This window comes from Galeopterus variegatus, unplaced genomic scaffold (genome assembly GCF_000696425.1).
Source record: "Galeopterus variegatus unplaced genomic scaffold, G_variegatus-3.0.2 Scaffold328, whole genome shotgun sequence".
Taxonomy (NCBI): Eukaryota; Metazoa; Chordata; class Mammalia; order Dermoptera; family Cynocephalidae; genus Galeopterus; species Galeopterus variegatus.
The window spans coordinates 657,009-678,570 of NW_007726439.1; the positions used below are offsets into that span (position 1 = coordinate 657,009).

General features: G+C 40.3%; 1 protein-coding gene across 1 annotated transcript in view; it reads right to left on the reverse strand.

The window, feature by feature from the left end:
- CDH20 (cadherin 20, type 2) overlaps window positions 1-21,284 on the reverse strand; it is a 65,722-nt gene extending 44,438 nt beyond the window's left edge. Inside the window, exons 1-5 of the mRNA XM_008567541.1 lie at window positions 20,922-21,284; window positions 12,771-13,065; window positions 12,093-12,212; window positions 8,481-8,648; window positions 3,900-4,087 (exon numbers count right to left, since the gene is read on the reverse strand). Coding sequence (XP_008565763.1) covers window positions 3,900-4,087; window positions 8,481-8,648; window positions 12,093-12,212; window positions 12,771-13,065; window positions 20,922-21,167 — 1,017 coding nt within the window. The 5' untranslated portion in view covers window positions 21,168-21,284. The remainder of the gene's footprint in view (window positions 1-3,899; window positions 4,088-8,480; window positions 8,649-12,092; window positions 12,213-12,770; window positions 13,066-20,921) is intronic.
- Between the last annotated feature and the right edge of the window lie 278 nt (window positions 21,285-21,562).

Sequence of the window (21,562 nt, forward strand, 5' to 3'; positions counted from 1 at the left end):
CTACACAGTTGGTATGGATGTGTTGAACTTTATTGCCTTCTAAAGTGTCTTCAGAAAGATTGTATTGTTGACTCAGCATTGAAACAAAAGTTGTTGGGTAGTCAGAATGGCATGGAAACAACAGCAAGGAGTAAATATGATATTAGTGAAGCAGATATGCCTGTGTCTACAAGAAGTCTCTAAAAAACTATAAACTGAGAAATAAGAGAGCATTGTATCATTTAAATTGACAAGAATTTTTTTAAGTGGAACATAAAACAATAATGAGATTTACAATTCATGGCATCTTGGATTTGATGAAATACAGAATTTTTGTTCACTGTGATCTGCCGAAGAAGAGAATGGACTAAACAATTACTTATTATATGTTGGAAGATGAAAGACATGCTGAAGACAAGAAAATGACACAACATCGTGCTCATACAGAATAAAGAATATTCTGAAAATTATATATTTCAAGTTATATTTTAAACATTTAAGTAAAGAGACTGAAAATCAATTGATTGATTACTTAAAAGGTAAAAAGACCCAAGGTACTAGGTAGTAATCAGTGTGGTTTTATGAAAACCCAATTCTATCATTTAACTTAATTTCTCTTTTTGAAGTATGTGCTTTTTAGATAAATAATAGACCTAAGGGAAATAAAATTGAAACAAAAGCTCTGCTTTTGATTTATGTGACGTTATTAATGACAAAGTGGGAAGATGGGTGTGGGTCAGACGTCTCAGTGAATGTTGTTTCAAAGGTATAGATTGAACAGTCAATAGCTTCTAAAGTATTTATTATATGTGATTTGTCCATCTACCCAACTTATTGACCTTTTTCTTCATTTCATTTTCTGGCAGCTCATAAGTTCAGAAGAGAAATCAAAATGACCTTGGCAGAATTGATACATGTTTTGATTAAACATGGATATGGTGTTAGTAATGACAGTGAAAGACTGTATTCTGTCTTATGAGGTTTAATCTTTGTCCAGGTAATGGAGCTGGAGAAAAAGACATTTTGAAGTCTCTTTCTGATACAGAATTGTAATAGTTAATGGATTTTAAAAAATGAATGGCTGTAATAAGGTCTACACTATATGGTGATAATTTGACATAAATAAATGCAGTATTATTTTATTCATTTGAATTATCTTATATATAATTTTAAGATATAAAATTTAAAAATATCGAGACTCTCCAAAGCTCTTTTTGTGATTGCTGAATTTTTGCATTAAAGGAGCAATAATTATTCAAAACTTGAGCATTTACCTAATTTGTACTTACTAGTCATGGTTAACAATGTATTATTGTTTACTTGAGGCCTGCCATATAGGAGAGAATGTTCTTAATCCTATGTTTTATGCTAAATTGGTGTTATTATTTGTAGTCACCTTTTATAATGCTAGTGTATGTTGTTAATTTTCAAAGAATGAGAATAAAATAAGAAATTATAATACTTAAATTACATCTACATTTAATTGACTAGTCAGAAGTTAACTTCAGCATTTTGCACTGTTTTGAGGTCACTGTGTGCTGATTATAAAGATTTCTGGTTGGTGGAATTCTGGACATATCTGTTCCTGTGTTGTATTTGATTGTACCTTAAATAAATACAGAACAAGCATATGAACTCATTCCTTCTTTTATTCTAAAGCAGTGTTAATTCAATTCTGTGAAACAACATAGAATAAAGTGATTACAAACACACATTAACTTATGCCACATTTTAAGTTATGAACTTTTTGCTTCTGTCAAAGTCATCAACATCCTCTATATTCCAAAAGTCTATGGTTAATTTTCAGTGTTTGTATTTGCCTTCCAGTGGCGTTTGGCACAGGTGATCGCTCCCTTCTCCTGGAAACACTTTCTTCATGCCTTCAGGATGCCATGCTCCCTTGACTTTCGTCCTGCCTCCCCGGCCTCTCAGTCTCCTTGCTTGTTCTTACTTTTCTCCTGATCTCTGCATGTTGGGGTACCTCAGGGCTCATTTGAATGTCCTCTTTATGTCTCTGCTCAGACCCTTGAAATCTCATTCTATTTTATTTGCCATAAGTACCATCTATATACTTATGACTCCTAAATTTATATTTCCAGCCCAGAACTCTTTTCCACACTCCTGACTCCTGTAACCAAAGCCACTGCACATCTCTACTTGGGTGTTTAGTAGACACTGCAAATGCTATATGTCCAGAACTGAATCCCAGTACTTGACACCCATTGCCACCTGCTCCACTTGCAGACTTCCTTGTCTCAATTAATGGCAATTACATTCTTTTTGTTGGTCAGTGGACTCTTCTCTTTCATATCCTCATTCAATCTTGTAGGAAATCCTGTGGGCAGTACTTTCAAAATACATACAGATTCTGGCACTTCTCACCACCTCCATTCCTACTATCCTAGGCCAAGCCACTATTATCTCTTACTCAGATTATTGCAGTAGCCTCTCAACTGGTCTTCCTGTTTCCATTCTTGCCTCTTTATGGTTTTTTCTCAACACAGCCTATAGAGTAATTATTTTATAATAAAAGCCCAGTCATGTCACACATCTGTTAAAATCCTCCGGTCATTTCCCTCTTTACTCAGAGTAAAAGCCAAAGTCCATACAATTAGGCTATAAGGTCTGTTTGTTACTTTTCTGACCTCATCTCCTAAGAGTTTCCCCCTCTACTCAGACTTATAAACCACCTTGCTGTTCTTCAAACACACTAGGCATGGTTCTACCTCAGAGCCTTTACATTGGCTGTCCTTTTGCCTGGAACACTTTCCTCAATAGCTACATGCCCATGCTCTCCTCTCCATGTATACTTCTCACCAGAAGTCATTTATAGAGCACTGCCCAGGGTTGTGCACTGTTAACTTGCCCAACTCTATGAGGTGACTCTGCTCACTGTAAATCTTTGCATAAATGTCGCTTCTCTGTGAGGTCATTCCCAACTATCCAATTTAAAGTTGAAGCCATCTTGGTTCTTGTGATCTCACTTATTTTGTTCTGTTTTGCCCCAGCCACATAGCCATTATCAGTGTCTTAATACTACTTTATTGACTTGCTATTTTGATTATTTTCTTACTAGGATGTAAGCTCCATGAGGGTGGAGATTTTTGGTTGTTTTCTTTATTCTCTACATTAAATGCCTAGAACAATATCTGGCACCAGTAGGCACTCAATAAATATTTGTTGAATAAATAATTTAGGATATCTTGAATTTTTAAATGCATTTAAAATAGAGAAGGAAGATTACATTAATGCGCTTTTTAGTTAATGTATTTCATCAGGTCTATATTTACAAGAGCGTTAAAGCTTCAGTTTAAAAAAAAATTAATCTCCCAGCTGAGTATATATCCGTATGTGCTTTATGTTACAGAAAGGATCGATCGCTTACATTCAGAAAACCTGGTACCTTATCATGAAACAAAGGAATTTCAAGGGATAACAATACCTCAACTGCTATGTTTGATGAAGTTTTTTCAAGTTTAAGTAGCATTTATGGGTCTTCAAGAAGCAATTAAAAAATCCCTGCATGTTACTTATTGATTTACACATAATATTATGTCTTGCTTTATTGCTATTTGTGATACATTATGGTAAAGAATGTGTGTTATTCAAGTATTCAAGTGCAAATATTGATCAAGTCATTGATATCAGAGAATTAGACTATAAGTTTTTTAAGTGGCTAAGTTGGAGAAATGACATATTTATATTTTTATTATGACCTGACACCTTTTCTGTAAAATGATGGCGCAGCTAGTATTCTGAATATAAGCACAAGGAGTATCAGTTTTTTTTTTAAATAATAGGAAAGAGCTTTTATCAAAGGACTTGAAGCAATACATATCAATAGTACAACAGCTCTTACTAGCATTTTATATATATTCAAAGCATCCATGAAAACGATTTGGAAAAAGGAGTTAGATTACCTTCTTCACAGTGATAATGCCGACTTGGAAGTTAGGATCTGTGTTAATGTCAAAGGCATCTGCACCATCTCCATCCACAATAGTGTATTTCATCTCTGCATTGATTCCTTCATCCAAGTCCTTGGCAAACACTCTCCCTACGGTGGAGCTAATTGGAGCTGATTCCAACACACTCATCTGATAATGTTCTATAAAGAAAAGCAAGAATATGCATTCTTGATAATCTGTCACTATTAAAAAAAAAGCCTCGTCATTATCATAGTATATCAGGCATGCTGTGCAAAACATCTTTTTCTTGGTTCAAAAATTAAAATGTGAGTTCTACAGATGAAAAATTGGGGTCCAGAGAGGTTGACCAAATAGTCATACAGATCATAATCTGTACTGGATGTTTGATAAGGAGGAGTCAAAATAGCTTGACCATAATCCTAAGAGTGAGACAGAATAAAAGCTATTTTTCATCTCGGTGAATCTACCTTCAGAGTGTAGGAAGTACCTTGCTTTCTTTCTTTTTTTTCTTTTTTTTTTTTTTTTTTGGCTGGCCAGTAAGGGGATCCGAACCCTTGACTGCCTTGGTATTATAACACTACACTCTAACCAACTGAGCTAACCAGCTAGTCCGGCAGTACCTTGCTTTCCAATTTTTTAGTACTTCGTGATGAACTGAAATATTTCCCCAAATGGCAATTCCTTCTGGTGGTCACAAAACACATGTTTATTTTGTTTACATTTCAAATGCCCACCTTTCTCTTCATGGCCTGGCCAGCGTGCTGAGTGCCTCTTATCTACAACCACCTGCCCAGAGCTAACAGAGACCAGTGATCTATGAAGGAGCAACAGCACTGAGAGTGAGCTCCACTAGCTCCATGTATTGTCCATCAATGTGTCCTTGCACCCGAGACTGCCCCTTGGCTGCCTGTTCATGGACAGACCATGATGCTGCTTGTTTTCTTGTTCCAGAATAGAATAAGCTCAGAGTTGGTAACCTTCTCCTCTTTGACTTGATATCCTGAATTCACAAATTTAGTTCGTTTTCATCTCCATGAAATTTTATCTTTGCTAACTTACCTTCTCTGGGGCTCAATTTTTTCATTCTTTGTTATTTTGTCAATCATAATGTAAATGACTAACAGAGAAAAATCACACAATCACATTTTCAATAAGTACTTGATTTCTTTTATTCTAATATGTATTGTAAGCTATGGGGTATGAGGGCTTGAGTTTCACAAAGATTCGGGGAGGCTGATGGCACTCAGCCAGTTCACAGCACCCTACCTTGTGCAGGAGAAGAAATAATGACTGTCCTTTACAAATATGAGCAGGTAAATCTCCAATGTCTGTACTAAGCTGGCATGCATTTGGATTTCATGATCTCTCTCCATTCACTTCTAAAGTTGTAGATGGATTATACTTTACTATTGCAGAACTTTTGAGAAAAACAAAAAAGCATCTGTCTAATTTTCTTCACACCAGGAAAGCTGTGTTAAGTGTTTAAACATACACATACGATTTCTACATCTGATGCATTTATTTATAGTAAATAGCTTGAGATCTTGATATTCTATTATATGTTGTTCAATTAAAGGTGACTGAGCTTGGGCCGGCCCGGTGGCGTACTGCTACAGTGCGCCGCTTGGGAGCGCGGTGGCGCTCCTGCCAAGGGTTCGGATCCCACATACAGACCGGTTCCGCTCACTGGCTGAGCGAGGTGCGGGCGCAACACTGAGGGTTGCGATCCCGTTGCCGGACACGAAAAAAGACAAAAAGGAAAAAAAAAAAAAAAGGTGACTGAGCTTGTTCAATGTAAAATAGTAGATGTGTCATTTTGTCAACATCCTATAATCAGTTATGGTAATATTTGAGAAAAAGAAAGAAAATGGAATTCCTTCAATGAGGAGTCAGAAGATTAATAAGCCAGAAGAGTTTATCCATGATAAGTTTATGGAATAGTGAGATCATCTAAACTTAATTTTAGCAAATGATGGGGGAATATTTAATGATGAGATAAAGCAAATTCTTTAAAAAGTTCAAAATAATGACCATTTTAGAGGAAGAAGTGATAATGTGTGAAGAATGCTTAGAGACACAGAGATTTAAATTACTTTTATACATTTTCCATTTTGTCTTCCATGAAACATAATCCATAGTTTCACTCTGTCCTAGATTCTCCCTTATTACTATATTTTGGAAAAATCACAGCTCAAAATGCATGCTTTAGAATGGTAAGATGTTGGTCTGGGGGAAAGACTAAAACCACGGTTATGCTATTGTGAAGCTGCCGTGTTTGGGGTGACATGACTTTCCTACAACATGTCCAAATGCATATACTTATAAACCCTGTAATAACTTGGTTATTTTGCCCCTTCTGCCAACATCAGAGATAACTTTCTAGTGCCAAGTTGAAGAAAGCCTAAAAGTTTAAGGATGTTCAAGAATCTAGTTTACAGCGTGCACACTGTGAGCCATTCATGAAGTAACAACGATGGAACCCCCAGGATCAGCAAAGCAACAGTTAATCCATACGGCATTTCACAAACTTCCACGATGTTGTAGTGTTCTGCACTGTAGGAGCACTCAACTCAGTAACCTCTTTACTTGTACCACTTGTGAAATGCTTATCTAGTATCCCGCCTTTTGTTTCATGAATGCTTGTGGGGACTTTGTGTGTACCAGTTGCATGTAAATATTTGAGCTCTCGCTGTATTTACACAGATGAAATGGAGGGCCCGCTTGGTCTGGCTGATTCGAAACGCAGCTGTTCAGCTGATAATCTGGTTTGACTCTATTTCTAGTTTAGTTTTTTTAAAACCCCATTTCTCTGGTTAAATCTTTCACATGGAATTGTGTCTGCTGCTCTCACTCCTCCAACTACTCCCTTCAGGCTTCTGCTTCTCAAACTCACGTCTCTATTCCTGGGCTTCATTTCACAGTCATAGCTCTATATTTCCACCTTCCTTAAGGACATTCAACCTGATTGTCCTGTTGTCACTTCATATTCAAATCTGAATTTGTCTCCCTTCTTGTCTGCCACTGGTTCCATTATGCTTCCTCTATTTCTACCAGTACAATGCTCCTTGTCATCCAGACTTAAAACATTGTCATCCTTGACTCCACCCTCGGCCTCAGCTTCCTTCCTTAGCCAAGAAATCAAGAGGCAGGAGCCAACATTTTCTTATTTGTCCCACTCCACTCCTCCTGCCATTTCCTTAAGTCCGTATCATTTCAATTCTGGACCACTCTAAAAGCCTCCTAACAGAGTCCCCTCCTTCTGGTCTCTACCCTTGCCAACCCACTCTTTACCTGGTTACCAAATTAGCCTTTCTCTGTGTCTCTCTCTTGCTCAAAAGCTTTTCAGGTCTTCCATTAGAAATGAAACACATTTGAAAGAGCAGGTCTCTATTTTAGGGGTCTTTGAATATAAAATGACTTTAGCAACTTTATTTTCAGATACACACATTTCTTACATGCAGGTTTCAACTCAAATGAGCTGTAAGAGAGCAGAGATTTTGTTTGTTTTGTACATTATTCTGTGTCCCATACCTAGAATGGTGATTACAATAAATATTTTTTTGCATGAACGAATGGCTTTCCCCTTCTGGAGTGTTTTCTTTTCTGCCTCTATAAATCCTTTATATTCTCCATTCTGCTGCTGATGTCTCATCCTTCTATGAAGACTTCATTCACCTTAGTTTATTGTGAAGGCATCGTTTTGTGCTATCCAAGTGGTCCACCAAATGCTGCTTATTGGTTAACTTTTCCTGTGTATAGAGTGGGTACTGCCCAAATGGATTTTAAGCTTCGCAGGGGCAGTGATTGAGTTTTTTTTTTTTTTTCCCTTTTTTGTCTTTTTTCATGTCCGGCAACGGATCGCAACCCTCAGTGTCGCGCCCGTACCGGGCCGGGACCAGCAACAGGATCGCAACCCTCGGTGCTGCGCCCGCACCTCGCTCAGCCAGTGAGCGGGAACCGGTCTGTATGTGGGATCCAAACCCTCGGCGGGAGTGCCACCACACTCCCAAGCTGCGCACTGTAGCAGTGCGCCACTGGGCCGGCCCCAGTGATTGAGTTTTAAGTATCTTGCAGCACTTATGCTCAATGCCCTTACAGTGCGTGGTGCTTGATTGCTTAAGATGGTCAGATGGGTGGGTGTGTTCATCTACAGTTTTGGCTTAATTTAAGTGCATGTATTTTCAATTGGATAATATCGCTCACTAGGGGGCAATAGGGGTTTGAGGGCAGGGGGCAGGGTGAAAAAATCTTAGCTATTACAATGGTTTGTGGCCCACCAAAGTTCAACCCTACCCAGCAAATGTGTGTGAGTGGATGTGGTGATCAGGAAAAAAGTCTCAAAAGGCTCCATAGGGGGAGATAATAAAAAAGTTTTAGAAACACTGGTTTAGTGCTGTGGGAAACTGCGGCTTAGAAGGGAAGTGGTTATGAGAGAATTGCATGATGAATGAAGGAAAGGAACTTGGGAACAATTGAACTTAATGAGGAAACAGACTGGCCTTTCTCCTGCACCTGTTTAACAGGTGCGACCCTCTGGCATGAGATCTGTGCTCTCGTTGATTCGCTACTCACTCTGGGGAAAGCGGGGTGGGTTATCATTGACATCCGAGAGGGTGATGTTGACAGTCGTGGTCCCAGCTAGTCCTCCAAGCTGCCCTCCCATGTCCTTGGCTTGGATAATCACTTCGTAGTATTCTTTGGCTTCTCTGTCCATGTTCATGAGTGCTGTCCTAATTACACCTGCAGGATAGAAGTGACTTTGTCTTTAAAAACAAAACCACAAGTCTGGTGTTTAAAAGATTGGTTTCTAGCTTTCTCCATTGTGCACTTTAAATGCCTGGAGCCAAGGTGCAAGTCACCTATGTTTTATTAAACTTGAGGTAAAAATCCCAGCTTCAATAAAGTGCTGTGCTGAAACAAATGGTGAATAAATACTATTCCGGCAGGAATTGCTCAGGGGGCTGATTTCCTTTGGCAACATTACTGAAAGAGACCAGGAGGTGGCAGCAGTGGTTCTCTGACCGACTTGGGCAAGTGCAGTCCAAAGCGATTTCAAACGGCTCTGCCTACCAAAAAACCCTGGGCCTTTGGGTCCAGAAAACCAAGCCTCAAATGTCTACAAATCTGTGATTTTTAGATAATTCTCCTTCAGCTCTTTCTCTCTTCAGCCCCCAGACCCTTTGTAGTGTAAATGATTCTTTTTTAGGTAACTCACTCCTATTCTGCTTTTTCCCAAGCAGGATTGGAATTCTGATTTGGTTTTCCTGTCTTATATTCATTCTGTTTTATGTCCTGCTTACCTCTGTGTTTCACTGAATTTCGTGAGCTAGGACATGAAAGATGTTCTGTGAGTTGTTTTTACCATGTGTAAGAGATGAACTCTTCCAGACATTAAGTAGCAGCATCACAGTGTGATGATATGGTTTCATTTAATAAGAGGGTCTAATACTGCCATTTGCAACAACATGGATGGACCTTGAGAGAATTATATTAAGTGAAACGAGTCAGGCGCAGAAAGAGAAATACCACATGTTCTCACTTATTGGTGGGAGCTAAAAATTAATAAATAAATTCACACACACACACACACAAAAACTGGGGGGGGCGGGGGAAGAAGATATAACAACTACAATTACTTGAAGTTGATAGGACAAGCAAACAGAAAGGACATTGTTGGGTGGGAGGGAGGAGAGGGAAGAGGGAGGGAGGTTTTGGTAAGGGGCAACAATAATCAACCACAATGTATATCGACAAAATAAAATTAAAAATAAAAACCGGCCCATCTTAAAAGTAAATTTTCAGGGCCGGCCTGTGGCTTACTTGGGAGAGCATGGTGCTGACAACACCTAGTCAAGGGTTAAGATCCCCTTACCGGTCATCTTTAAAAAAAAAAATTAAATTTTCGAAAATTAAAAAAAAAATAAGAGGGTCTAAACCAAAATCCACTGAAATGTGTTTTCTCTCTCTCTCTCTTTTTTTTTTTTTTGTGACTGGTAAGGGGATCGCAACCCTTGGCTTGGTGTGGTCTGCACCACGCTCAGCCAGTGAGCGCACTGGCCATCCCCATATAGGATTTTAACCCGCGGCGGAGCGCCACTGCACTCCCATCGCCGCACTCTCCCGAGTGAGCCATGGGGTCGGGCATGAAATGTGTTGTTTTGATCCTGCCAGGGACGTGCAGTAATCTTTTATCTCCCTTTTAACACTTGAACTTAGAAAAGTTGACTTCTATACATTCTAGGCCAAGATTAAAGGCTTATTTACTGCAGGTTGATAACATGGCCCTTGGCTAAACAGACCTTTTGCATAAAAAGGGAATGGATTGGAACAACCACCTGTCCCCCACTTACTCCTATAATGTATATATTGCATTATAGTAGTAACATTCTAAAGTGAAGTATGCAGCATTTTTTAAAAAAATGACCATGGGCACAGCAATAACTATCTTTTCATGTATTTTTGACCTTAACACTATAGATGCCCCCTGGGAGATGTCAAAATAATGTGACTCTTCTTAGGATACAAAGGACACATTGCCCTCTTCCTGCCTGTATTATTCCTCCCTGTGGGAGCCCCTTTATTCTCCCTCCCCCCATTAGTAGAATTGTTAAAGTTACTGTTTTTTTTTTTGTCTTTCTGTCTTTTTTCGTGACCGGCAACGGACCGCAACCCTCAGTGTTGTGCCCGTACCGGACCGGGACCGGCTACGGGATCGCAACCCTCGGCATTGGCCCCGCTCCTCGCTCAGCCAGTGAGCGGCCGGTCTGTATGTGGGATCCGAACCCTCGGCGGGAGCGCCACCGCACTTCCCAAGCGGCGCACTGTAGCAGTGCGCCACTGGGCCGGCCCCATTAAAGTTACTGTTTTATAGAAGTTCTTAACTGCAATCTTTTTTCTTCTTTCCTACTAATTTACGCTCCTTCACTTTATACTTTCATGATACAATTTTCTAAATACCTGATTCCCCTTAGGACTTCTGGGAAAACAATATTCTATTGAGTTGCTAATAATAGAAAATGCTTTTTTTCTCTTTCAAATAAAGAGGTGCTGAGTATACACCATTGACTTTACCTCTGTGGCTGTAAGTTTCTTTACTTAAGTTCCTTGTTAATTACTCTTAGGTCCTCTATTGTCCTTTATATAAAATGGGAGTAATAATATTTCCTATATATGTAGATAGTTCACAAGATTATTGGGCGGCTCAAGTATGGTAATGTTTGTGAAAGTATTTTAAAAGACAGCCTGGCACATGTGCAAAATAATAATAATAATAATTACTCTGCTTAACTCAAAAATACTAAAGAGGGCTAGCTGTTTAGCTCGGTTAGAGCATGGTGTTATATCCAAGGTCGAGGGTTTGGATCCCCATACCAGCCAGCCGCCAAAAAAAAAAAAGTATTAAAGAGAATCCTTTATATGTTAAAACAGAAAAATTCTGTAATCAAAATTCTCAGGTAAAACTGAAACAATTAACCAAACTTCTGTTGGGTTATCCTTTTCTGCTACATTGCTCCTTACCCGTTCAGTTCTCTCTGCTGTCCTTCCTGTTAGAACTTCCCAACCATTTTGGGGGCCCCATCTCATGTGCTCTTTCCTCCGTCATCAAAACCTGTCTGCTCCAGAAACCACTCACTCTGGCCTTGCTCTCTGCTTAGTACAGACTGTCAGTGGAAAGGACATCAGATCTCACGACAAGGGATGGATCTACAACTAGATGGACTTTGTTAGCTCTCAATTCCTAGTTTCTTTATCTGTTAAGTAAATGGCAATGGACTGGCTGATTCCCCAAAGGCTCTTTCTACTTTCAAAATCAATGATTCCAGTTCTGTAGTGAGCCCAGGTGGATGTGTCAATCCTCTTAGGTCTTCTTGGAGTTATAAAAGACCTTAGTCACTGGAAAGAAATATAAGCATAGAATTTTTTGAAGCCTAGTGAGGAGGTAGTTTTGTGCAGTCAGGCCTTTGGCCTCTCTAATCAGGCGCTACACACTATGAACAGTGCTGCTCTTATCCATCAGGGCAGTGCTAGTTTGTCCTCTTAATCCTAAAGCTTATAAAAATCTTCCCTGGTTAATACACTCCCTGGAGAGTCCTTGAAAAGGAGAGTTGGATCTAGCCTAAGCAGCAATTATAAATTATTAAGGAATAAAACAAACACCTTTGACTCGACTCTTGCATCAGATACCTGTTTTGGAGTCCACAGAAAAATATGGCTGTCCCTGGAGAATGCTGTACACTACCCGGGCACTGTTGCCGTAGGTCGGGTCATCAGCATCTGTGGCTGTCACCTGGATAACAGAGGTACCTGAGGAAGAGAAGTGGTGGAGACCTGTTCAAGTCCAATTGTTAAAGGCTACATGCAGTCCTGAATGTTCAATCTGAAAGCATTTGCAGATGATATGTTTGCTTTGTTGGGAGAGTCCCCTTTCTAAGTGAAGCTTTCATAACTCCTACCTTGTGCCTATTAGTGGGGACGAAAGTTATTTGTGTTCTAAATTCTTAATAGCCAGGAAGGACAACACAGCCTTTGGGTTCTTCATTGCTCTTTGATAATATCAAAATACTTCATTCTGAATCAAACATTATCCACCCCCCCCCCGCTCTCGTTTTTAACGAATGAAAAACAATACCAGGCTTGTTATTATTATTATTTACTAAAGCTGATTTCAATGTCTAAGTAGCTTCCTTTCTGCTGGAGGACTTGGTTGTCATTTTTGGTTCAGTTTTATAATTTGTGAGCTGTTGCTCACATTCTCTCCTTCTCTGCACATGTATAAAGATATATATACATACACAGACAGAGATATGTAGAACTTCTGTAGAGCAGCTGCTACTTGTGAAAATTGGTGAATCACCAGCTTACCCACTGGTGACATTTCTGGCACAGTGGCAATGTAAGGTCCATCCAGGAACTTGGGCTCATTGTCATTGATGTCTTGGATTTTGATGATGAACTCGGACTCTGGCTCCATTGGCCTGCCTGTTCTCCTATCCAGGGCTTGGGCCCTTAAGGTATACTGGGCTCTTTCCTCTCGATCGAGTCTCTGGATGGCGTGGATGTCTCCAGTGGTGTCGTCGATGGTAAATACGAGGCCTGCGCCTTCTCCTGAGAGTATATATTTGATAGATCCATCTCCCCTGTCCATATCTGAATGAAGCTGGGGGAGGGGGGGAAGCACCAAAAGCTCATTATGGATGTGAACAGGTATTGGCAATAAATTGATTTTCAGTTTGGTACAAATCTGTGACCCTCCTTCACACAGGAATTGTATTAAAGAGCAAATATAGTTAATGTATAAGTAAAGTTTTCCACGTCATGTTTAGTATCCTGAACTTACTATTATTTTTTAAAAAATTCCTCTTCCTGAGAAGTATAGAAAACAGGAGCTCTGGAAGGTATAGATCCCCAATGTGACATAGAAGCCAGTCTAATAAGGAGGAACACAGCTTTACCATTTGAGAAAAAAATAACAAAAACAAAATGGACAAGCCTAAACAACTTAAAATTTTAAAAAATGTTATAAATTAATTTTTAGAGTATCAGAAATTTTTATGACAATTCAATTTGGCTGAAAAACTGATTAAGTAACTCATAAATGGGCTAAAGTCACTGTAGTGGGAATACCAAAGGACCTCCAGGGACTCTTGCAACTCTGGTCCCAGCTCTACAGTTTGATTTAGCAGGACCATGTTTGCTTATGTATCAGGTGTCAGATGGAATTGAACTGCTGGTTATTGTTCTTCACACTATTATATCTCTCCTTTTGGTGGGACTAGTTCTTGTGTTCATAATTGAATTATTCAAATCTTTATCTGGGTGGTTGAGTTAGGGACATACTTTTATCTCCCCATCCAACTATATTTGCTCCCAGACTCCTTTATAATAACTCTCAAAAGGAGTCCAGGAACACTGCTTTTTTAAAAGTATTTATCAGATTTTTTTTTTCTTTTGTCACTGGCCAGTGCAAGGGTCCAAATCCTTGACCTTGCTGTTACCTGCACCATGCCCTAACCAAGTGATCTAACTGGCCAGTCCAGGGAGCACTATTTTTATCTCAGGCCTAGAAATGCATATGGGTGGCAACCTTGAAATTTTGTGCTATCCTATAGGTAACAGCCCCTTTTTAAAAGGGGGAACAGAAAATTAGTTAAATTTAGTGGGCCACCACTGACTCTATGGCTGCCTGGGTTGTTAATACTTTGTGTAGTTCAGAGATGAAGTTCCTGAGATTAGTGTTAGACTCAGGGCAGGAAGGCAAATGACTCTGGCCCGAACACTGCCTATGTCAGTTATAAATTGATTGCCCTTGACACATTATTTAATGTTTATAACTCTTCATTTCCTCATGTTATAAATCTGGAGAACAACACTAATACTTATTTTGAAGGGTTGTTGAGATCATTAGATATTAATCTATGTAAAGCATCTAGTACAGTGCCTTTCCCATAATAGGAATGCTATAAATGGGGCCGATTATGATGATGATATACGTGCATAGAGAAAAGGATACTAACACACCCATCTCTTCACTACTCCCTTCAAACCTCCAGGAGCGGAGCAGAGAAGGAAAAAACAACCTGTTGGCTTTTTTGTTGTTCATTGTCCAATGGTAAAACTCCAGAAGTGCGCCTGAAGCATGGCTGGGACAGTGCTACTCTGAGATTAAACAAGAGGGACACCAAGAAGACACTTTAAAATGTATCACAGCATCCTCAGACAGGGATGGGTTTGGAGGCTGTGGCTGGCTTTGAGCTGATCTCAAACTGACTCATGGCCAAATCTCTCAGGCTGTGGTTTTGCTGCCTCGAGGAACTCAGCTGTGTCTTATCTAGAGAAGGGAAATGAGAATAAAATTGACCGAAAAAATAGCTGGGGATTTTTTCTACTTAAAGTATTCTATTTAGAATATAAAGGTCTCACATTTCCTCATTCCATATACAGTATTATTATCATTATTATTTTACAATCCAAATCTTCTATTTATGCAGTTAAAAAAGCAGAGGTGCCCAGCTCTTAATGCACAGAAGAGAAAGCCATTTTATTCAAACCTGGGCACAAAGAAATGAAAATCCATTTCATTTGGAACTGTCTTCCAGGCAGAGGAATGGAATTGGGAGGAGAAGGACAAGGACCTCAGGGTGTTTTTTTAAATAAAAAAAAATACACAAACACAAACACATGTGTATGAGGATACTTCAAAAACTTTTTTTGTGGAAAAATAGAATTAAAGATAATATGAATCTTTCCATAAACTTTCTGAGGTAGCCCCACATATGTGTGTGTTTACGTGTGTGTATATATATATAAAATACATGTGTAATTATAAGGTGTGTGGCATTGGCCTTAGAATGAAATAGGTTAATTTAGGGCGTGGCAGATTACCTAAGGGGGAAAAATAGGAGCTGACATAAAGTACATACCCAGGACTGTTTTGAGTTCTGTTTATTACCTAAAAGTTTTGTCTTGTGAACCTTAAAAACTAAGCACCCTTGTAAGTGTCACAGGCCAAGTGTAAGTGCTCTGCCCATGGACAGTTCTTAATAAATACAGAAGCGCACTGCTGCCAAAGAGGAGACCCCAGTTCCTGAGGGTAACAAGGTTGGCTGATGTCAAACAGAATCTGGGCTGAAGCTCAGATCTGTTATCTTTCCTTTCATCTGTATTGGGAGAGGATTTTGAGGAACTCTCTGGACTGAGTTCTTTGAAGGCAGGGACTTTGTGACCTTCATCTTAGTGTGGGTTGTGACATGTAGTATGTACTCAATAAAATGTTACTGAAAGAATGGTGTAGGGATAGGGCTAAAGAGATGGGTGTGTTAGTAGCCTTTTTTGTGGACCCATGTTGCCTTCGTTTTAAAGGAGCTAGAAAACATCTTTTGGGTGGGTGTGGGGGAAGAGGAGGGAGAGAGAGGACACCCACAGAAAGGCTAGTGGGTCCTCTTATGAGCAAGAAGAGTTATCAGCTATGAAGGGGCCAGGATCTGCTCACACAGAACTGATTTCTGAGGAATATAATTGTACCAGTTCAGGATCTAGTCAGGGAAGAGAATCTACACAGTATTTTAACAGAGAGAATTAAATATGGAGAACTGAATGGCAAAAAGGAAACACTGAAGTATCAGAGAGATATAACTCCAGGAAACAGCCAGGGCCCTTCTGTCTGGGGGAACAGAGGGTGGAGGTTGGGGCTCTTGGCATCTAAATGTTTGCAGGAGGGGCCCTTCGAGGCTGGGCCTGAGACTTCTGTGGAGGGAGTGCTGTGTCCTGGGACTGGTGCTTCAGGAGCTTACAGGAGGCACCCTCCACACCCCCACAAATCCTGCAGATCTGGGAGTCAGAGCTCTGAGAATGGGGTGCCTTCCAGTGGTGCTGGTATTTCTGAGGGGATGTGATGAAACTGGGAGTGTGGAGAAACCCAGAAACTGGAACCAAATGCTGGCAGGATAAAAGGAGCAAGTCCCTTCTCCCTCTTCCTACCTCCTGGGCTCCTCTAGTACATTCTATGTGCAGAGACTATCAGGGAGTGGAGCCAGTTGGAAAAGAAGTTGTGGCTTGCAGAATCCCAGCCCCAGCAGCACAAAGCAGAGTATAGAAAAGTGAATACACAGCTGAGAGAGACAAGCTTAGCAACCAACACAGTAATGCACATTTAACATGCGCGTTTACCAGCCATAGAATACACATTTCGTTGTGAAAATTGCAAAAGAAAGACATTAACAGCTTTTCTCCAAGTCATTCAGCACATTGACAGTGTAATAAAAATGTGTTTTATATTTATCCATATTTAATTCAAACACTCAACACCAGCTATTTGGAGGAGGGTAAGAAGCTTCTGGAATGGAATTGGTAGCACAGTTACGTACATACGGGGAAAGCATTTTTTTTTTTCCTCCAAACGTCTCCTACACAGAAAAAAACAGCTGAATGTTTCACTTATCCTAATAATTCTTTAGTCTTTAAGATCTTCATTCTTCTGCATGAATGATATACATGCAGGTTCTGAAAAACCTTAGTAGATACAGGATGTTAAAGACATGGGTGAGTTTTACTCCTTTTATTATCTCTTGGAGTGCCTCGTACAGTTCTGGGAATGCAATAGATGCTTACAATTTGTGGTTAGATAGCTTCCGTGTAGTTGTTAACCTCACATGTCTTGGACCCACGGATTCATGCACAAGCACAAGCTCTCTGCATCCCCCCCTTTGCATATGTCAATATAATCTAGCTTTAACTGGACACCAAGTTGTCCCTGGAAAGCTCAATGTGGATTTTATAAGGCCATACCAATTACGGCTGATAATTGTTGCCTCACTCCTTTCTGAAGTAAGCAAATACTTTGGCAGGCTCTCTACACAAACATCTTCCAGAGCTCAAGGTGACAAGCTGAATGCCCCTGGGGTAAAGAGAATGAAAGGTGGATGGATTCTCTTTCAAAACAAAGTAAAGGGGAAAAATATGTGGATAAGTGAATATATAACTAATATATAGTATACAGTATAAAAAATAGATAATTATTCATGGGGAGCTAATACACTCGATGCAGGGTTGCCAATGTGTTGATTGGACCAGATGACTGTTGAGGTGCATAGGTGTCCCGTGTCGTGGGTTGGGGTAATTAGGAAAGGTTGAGCACTAATCATGAGTAGTAGAGGTGCTACATAGTTAAGTACTCACCAGCGTCAGAGAGAGAGGGTTCAGGAAGCGGTCAGGCTTGCTTAGATTCCTGACCCCACCTTAACACCATTGACTCTTCTGTGTGCTCTCAGGGCTATGTCTAAAGCCATAGACCACATACAAAACAATGTAAAGGAAAACCCATGGCTTCAGTTTCAGAGTGATGGATATTTCAATCCAGGCTCTACTTGCTACTGTGGGTTAAATGTGTCTCCTAAAAGTTCATGTATTGGAAGCTTTTTACCCACAGTAACAGTGTTTAGAGTGTGGGAAATCCAATAACAGTATTTGAAAGGTGGAGTCTTTAAGAGGTGATTAGATTGTGAGGACTGAGCCCTCTTGAATGGATTGATCCATTCATGGAGTAATGGGCATGGTTGGGATGGCTTTTAAAGGAGAGCGAGTGAGCAGGTTTGCTCTCTTGCTCAGCCTGTTCTCACCAAGTGACCCCCTGTGTTACTGTAGAAGAAGGCCCTCATCAGATGTGTCCCCTGTACTGTGGGCTCCAAAACTGTACAAAATAAATTTAATTTCTTTATAATTTAACCCACTTTCAGGCATTCTGTTTAAACAACAGGAATGGACTAATGCACCTGCTTACCTTTGGTGTAATTTTGGAAAATAAACATAACCTCTGTGAGTCTAGCTAATTATACTTACCTCACAGCATTGTTGTAAAGATTAGATGATGACACACAGCACTGTGGTAGCCAGTAAATGCTAACTACCCTTGTCTTTTTGCACTTTTGTGTGGCTGGTTCTGTGCTTGGTACTCAGTGTTGGGGAGGTATAGACAAGGTCGGGGAGCAGCATCTCAGGTTCTATCCTTGGGAGAAAGGGAGCCCTAAATTGTACACGAACACAAAGCAATTACTGAATACAAAACTATTCTTTTCTTAAACTTATTTTAGCAGTACGTGTGTATGTGTAGTTGGAAGAAACACTATACAAATATGCCTGTACCACTGTTACTGCTGTCACTACCATTTACTATTACGGGGTAAGGTTGATTAAGGCCTTATTCTGGACCAAGTACTGGGCTAAACTCTGGACATGTGTTAGCTTATTTAATCTTTACTGAGCCATGAAATATTAATACATTTACTCATTCTTTAAGTATTGTTTTGAGCACCTTCTATGTGATAGGTGCTGTGTTAGGCCTTGAGGGTGAATGGGAGCAATGTTCTTGCTCTCACTGGGCTTCTAGTCAGGGCTTCAGACAATAAACATGTAAATAAAAACTAAATTAAATATTGTAGGTTGTGATTAGATCTGTGAAAGCAATAATGGTGGTGAGAGAGTTTAACAGACCTTAGAGAATAGTCAAGGAAGGCTCAGATTTAAAACAAGCCCCACAGGACGAAGAGGAGCCAAGCATGAGTGAAGCCGGGGGAAGGGCACTTCATTATGGGGGAACAATGAAGGCGAAGGCACCGTGGGGCAACTTGTAGGAACTGCTGAGGATGAGGGCGTGTGCCTAGAGCTCGAGAGCAAGGGAGGGAGCAGTGTGGAGTGTGGTCTGACGCAGGAGGCAGGCTGGGCCCCAAAGGAATGGCCTTGTAAGCCCCAGGGAGGAGCTCGGAGGGCTCAGCATACGTTCCAGAAAAAACAGAATTGAAAGATAGCAGAAATTTTCCATAAACTCTTTGAAGTATCCTCATACAATGGGAAGACATTGAAGAGATGTAAGTAGAGGAGTGATGTGATCTGATTTACTTTCTGAAAAGATCAAGTGTGTGGAATAGGTTGGAAGGAGGTGCGGGCGGCCTGAGGACACTGGTTGGGAGGCTGGATATTTGCCCAGGAGAGAGATAATGGTGGAAGTGGAGATTAGACAAATGAAGGATTTGGGATTTATTCTGGCACAGGACTAAAAGAACTGCAGATGGAGAGAATGTGGGAGCAAGGGAAAGGGGAGAGTGTCCACCAGGTCTCTGGTTTTAGGAACTGGGCAATGGCAGTGCTAACATAGGGGCAGGCTGGGTTTGGCAGGGAAAAAAAAAAGTTCCTTACTGGACACACAACGTTTGAAAAGCCTCTGAGTCATAAACATGGAGATGTCACATATGCAGGAGGATTTATTAGTCTGAAGCTTGGTCAAAGCCAGAGATGAAGGTTTTACATTTGTTGGCATAGAGGCAGAGGCCCAGGGCAAAGCCACCAAGCCCACCAATGACTGGGGTCAGGTGGAAGGATAGGACCAGCAAAGGAGGCTGGGAAAAAGGGGAAAAACGGGATGGTGGTGGTCATGATGTGGAGGGAGGGGAGTAGGTCAAGAAGCCGGGAGCAGTCAATGGGGTCCAAGGTGTGATTGGAGGGTCTCTAAAGTGAAGCCATTGGGTTGGGTGGCAGGGAGGTCCTGAGGAGTGGTGAAAACACAGCTGTATTGTGTGGTGGAAACAGGGTCAAATAACTGGGTTAAGAAGTGAGTGGGCGTTGAGGAAAGAGCTGTGTAGACAATGCTGAGAAGTAGCAGGAGTCGTCGTATTCTCCCCATGCAACATCTGAGGAAGCGGAGGCCTACGCGGCTTGGTGACCCGCCCAGAGTTGCTCTGGAAGTAACTGGCTGGGCTAGGCTTTGAACTCACATGTGTTTGAATCTGAGCCTCTGTGCTAAATAAGTGTATAAGCTATCATTCGGATGAATTATTTATTTTCTAATTAGTTCCTTGTCTCCCATTCTCTCTCACTTGCTTGCTTTCACAAAATGGTCTCTGATTAACATCCAAATAAAGTAAATACAGGAGAAAGCCAGGATTAAAAATGAAATGATGATAGATAAATCGAGGGGATCTGAGTATAACGTTTATAAATAAATTTGTTGATTGTCTCCAACCATGCTAAAGCACATGCTAGAATCTTCTGAAACGAAGACTGTTTTATTTATTTATTTTTCCATTAACTTTGGCCCTTAGAATATACACGTGGAAATGCTTTGAGAAAAAAATAAATAAATACAAAGCAAAAAAGCCTCTACTTCCTCATTTACATTTCCCAGTTTTTTCCTTCCCTATTCTGTCATTCCCGGAAAGCTGGTGCTGCATCTTTGGGGACTTGAATGGCACTTGCAGGATCTGAGGCTTTTCCTCCATAACCCGATTCCTAGCTTTTCTTGGTCAGAACAGAGGCATGAACAAGGAGAGAGATCTTTTCTGTCTGACTGGTATCTGACAAAGCAAAAGTTCAATTTCAGCTGGGTATCAAGTAACATGCTACTAGTTAGAAATGTTCTCAGGCCTCAAACACAGGTGAGGTGAGCGTTCATATTCAATTCCCATTCATATCCAATTTCAATATCTGATACCCCAACAATTTACCTTTCTACTTGGCCCTTCTTACCTTGCCGACATATAAAGGGTCAGTCCCAGTGTACTCTTCCAAAACGAAAAACTGGTTCCAAACCCAGCTCCTTTTGGCTCGCTGATGTGACTGTGGCTTGTCTGAAAGGAAAGCTGCTAATTCGCCTTGTGGTGGTGGGGTGCCCGAGAGAACGGTGGTCGTAAGGTCCATCAATCCCCAGAAGTACAAGGACATGCCAAGTCCAAGCCAGCTCTTTGCATTGCTCATTCTACCAGAAGTCCACATGGGATTGCCAGGTTTTCAGAAAATAAAATATAGGATGATAAGATACTGGAAATCAACTATTTTCCAAATAAAAAATAACACAGTTTATCGGACACTTGTGCTTCACAAATGGGATCCCGATTCAAGTCAATCTGCTTGATGTTGACTTCCTGTCAAGTTAAGAAAAACACATAGTGATGATGTTGGATTCCTTCCTGTGGGCTGGTTGCAAGTTTCCAAGAAATGTCAGTAAATATTCAGTTTTCTACTAAATCAATTAAAGAGTCATAACAGGTTATTGCTTTAGAAATGTTTGAGTAATAAATAATATTTTGATAAAAAGAAGACAACCTATTTTGTTATAATATATTTCCAAACTTTTGGATATGGATTTAGTGGGAATAAAACTAGTGAAT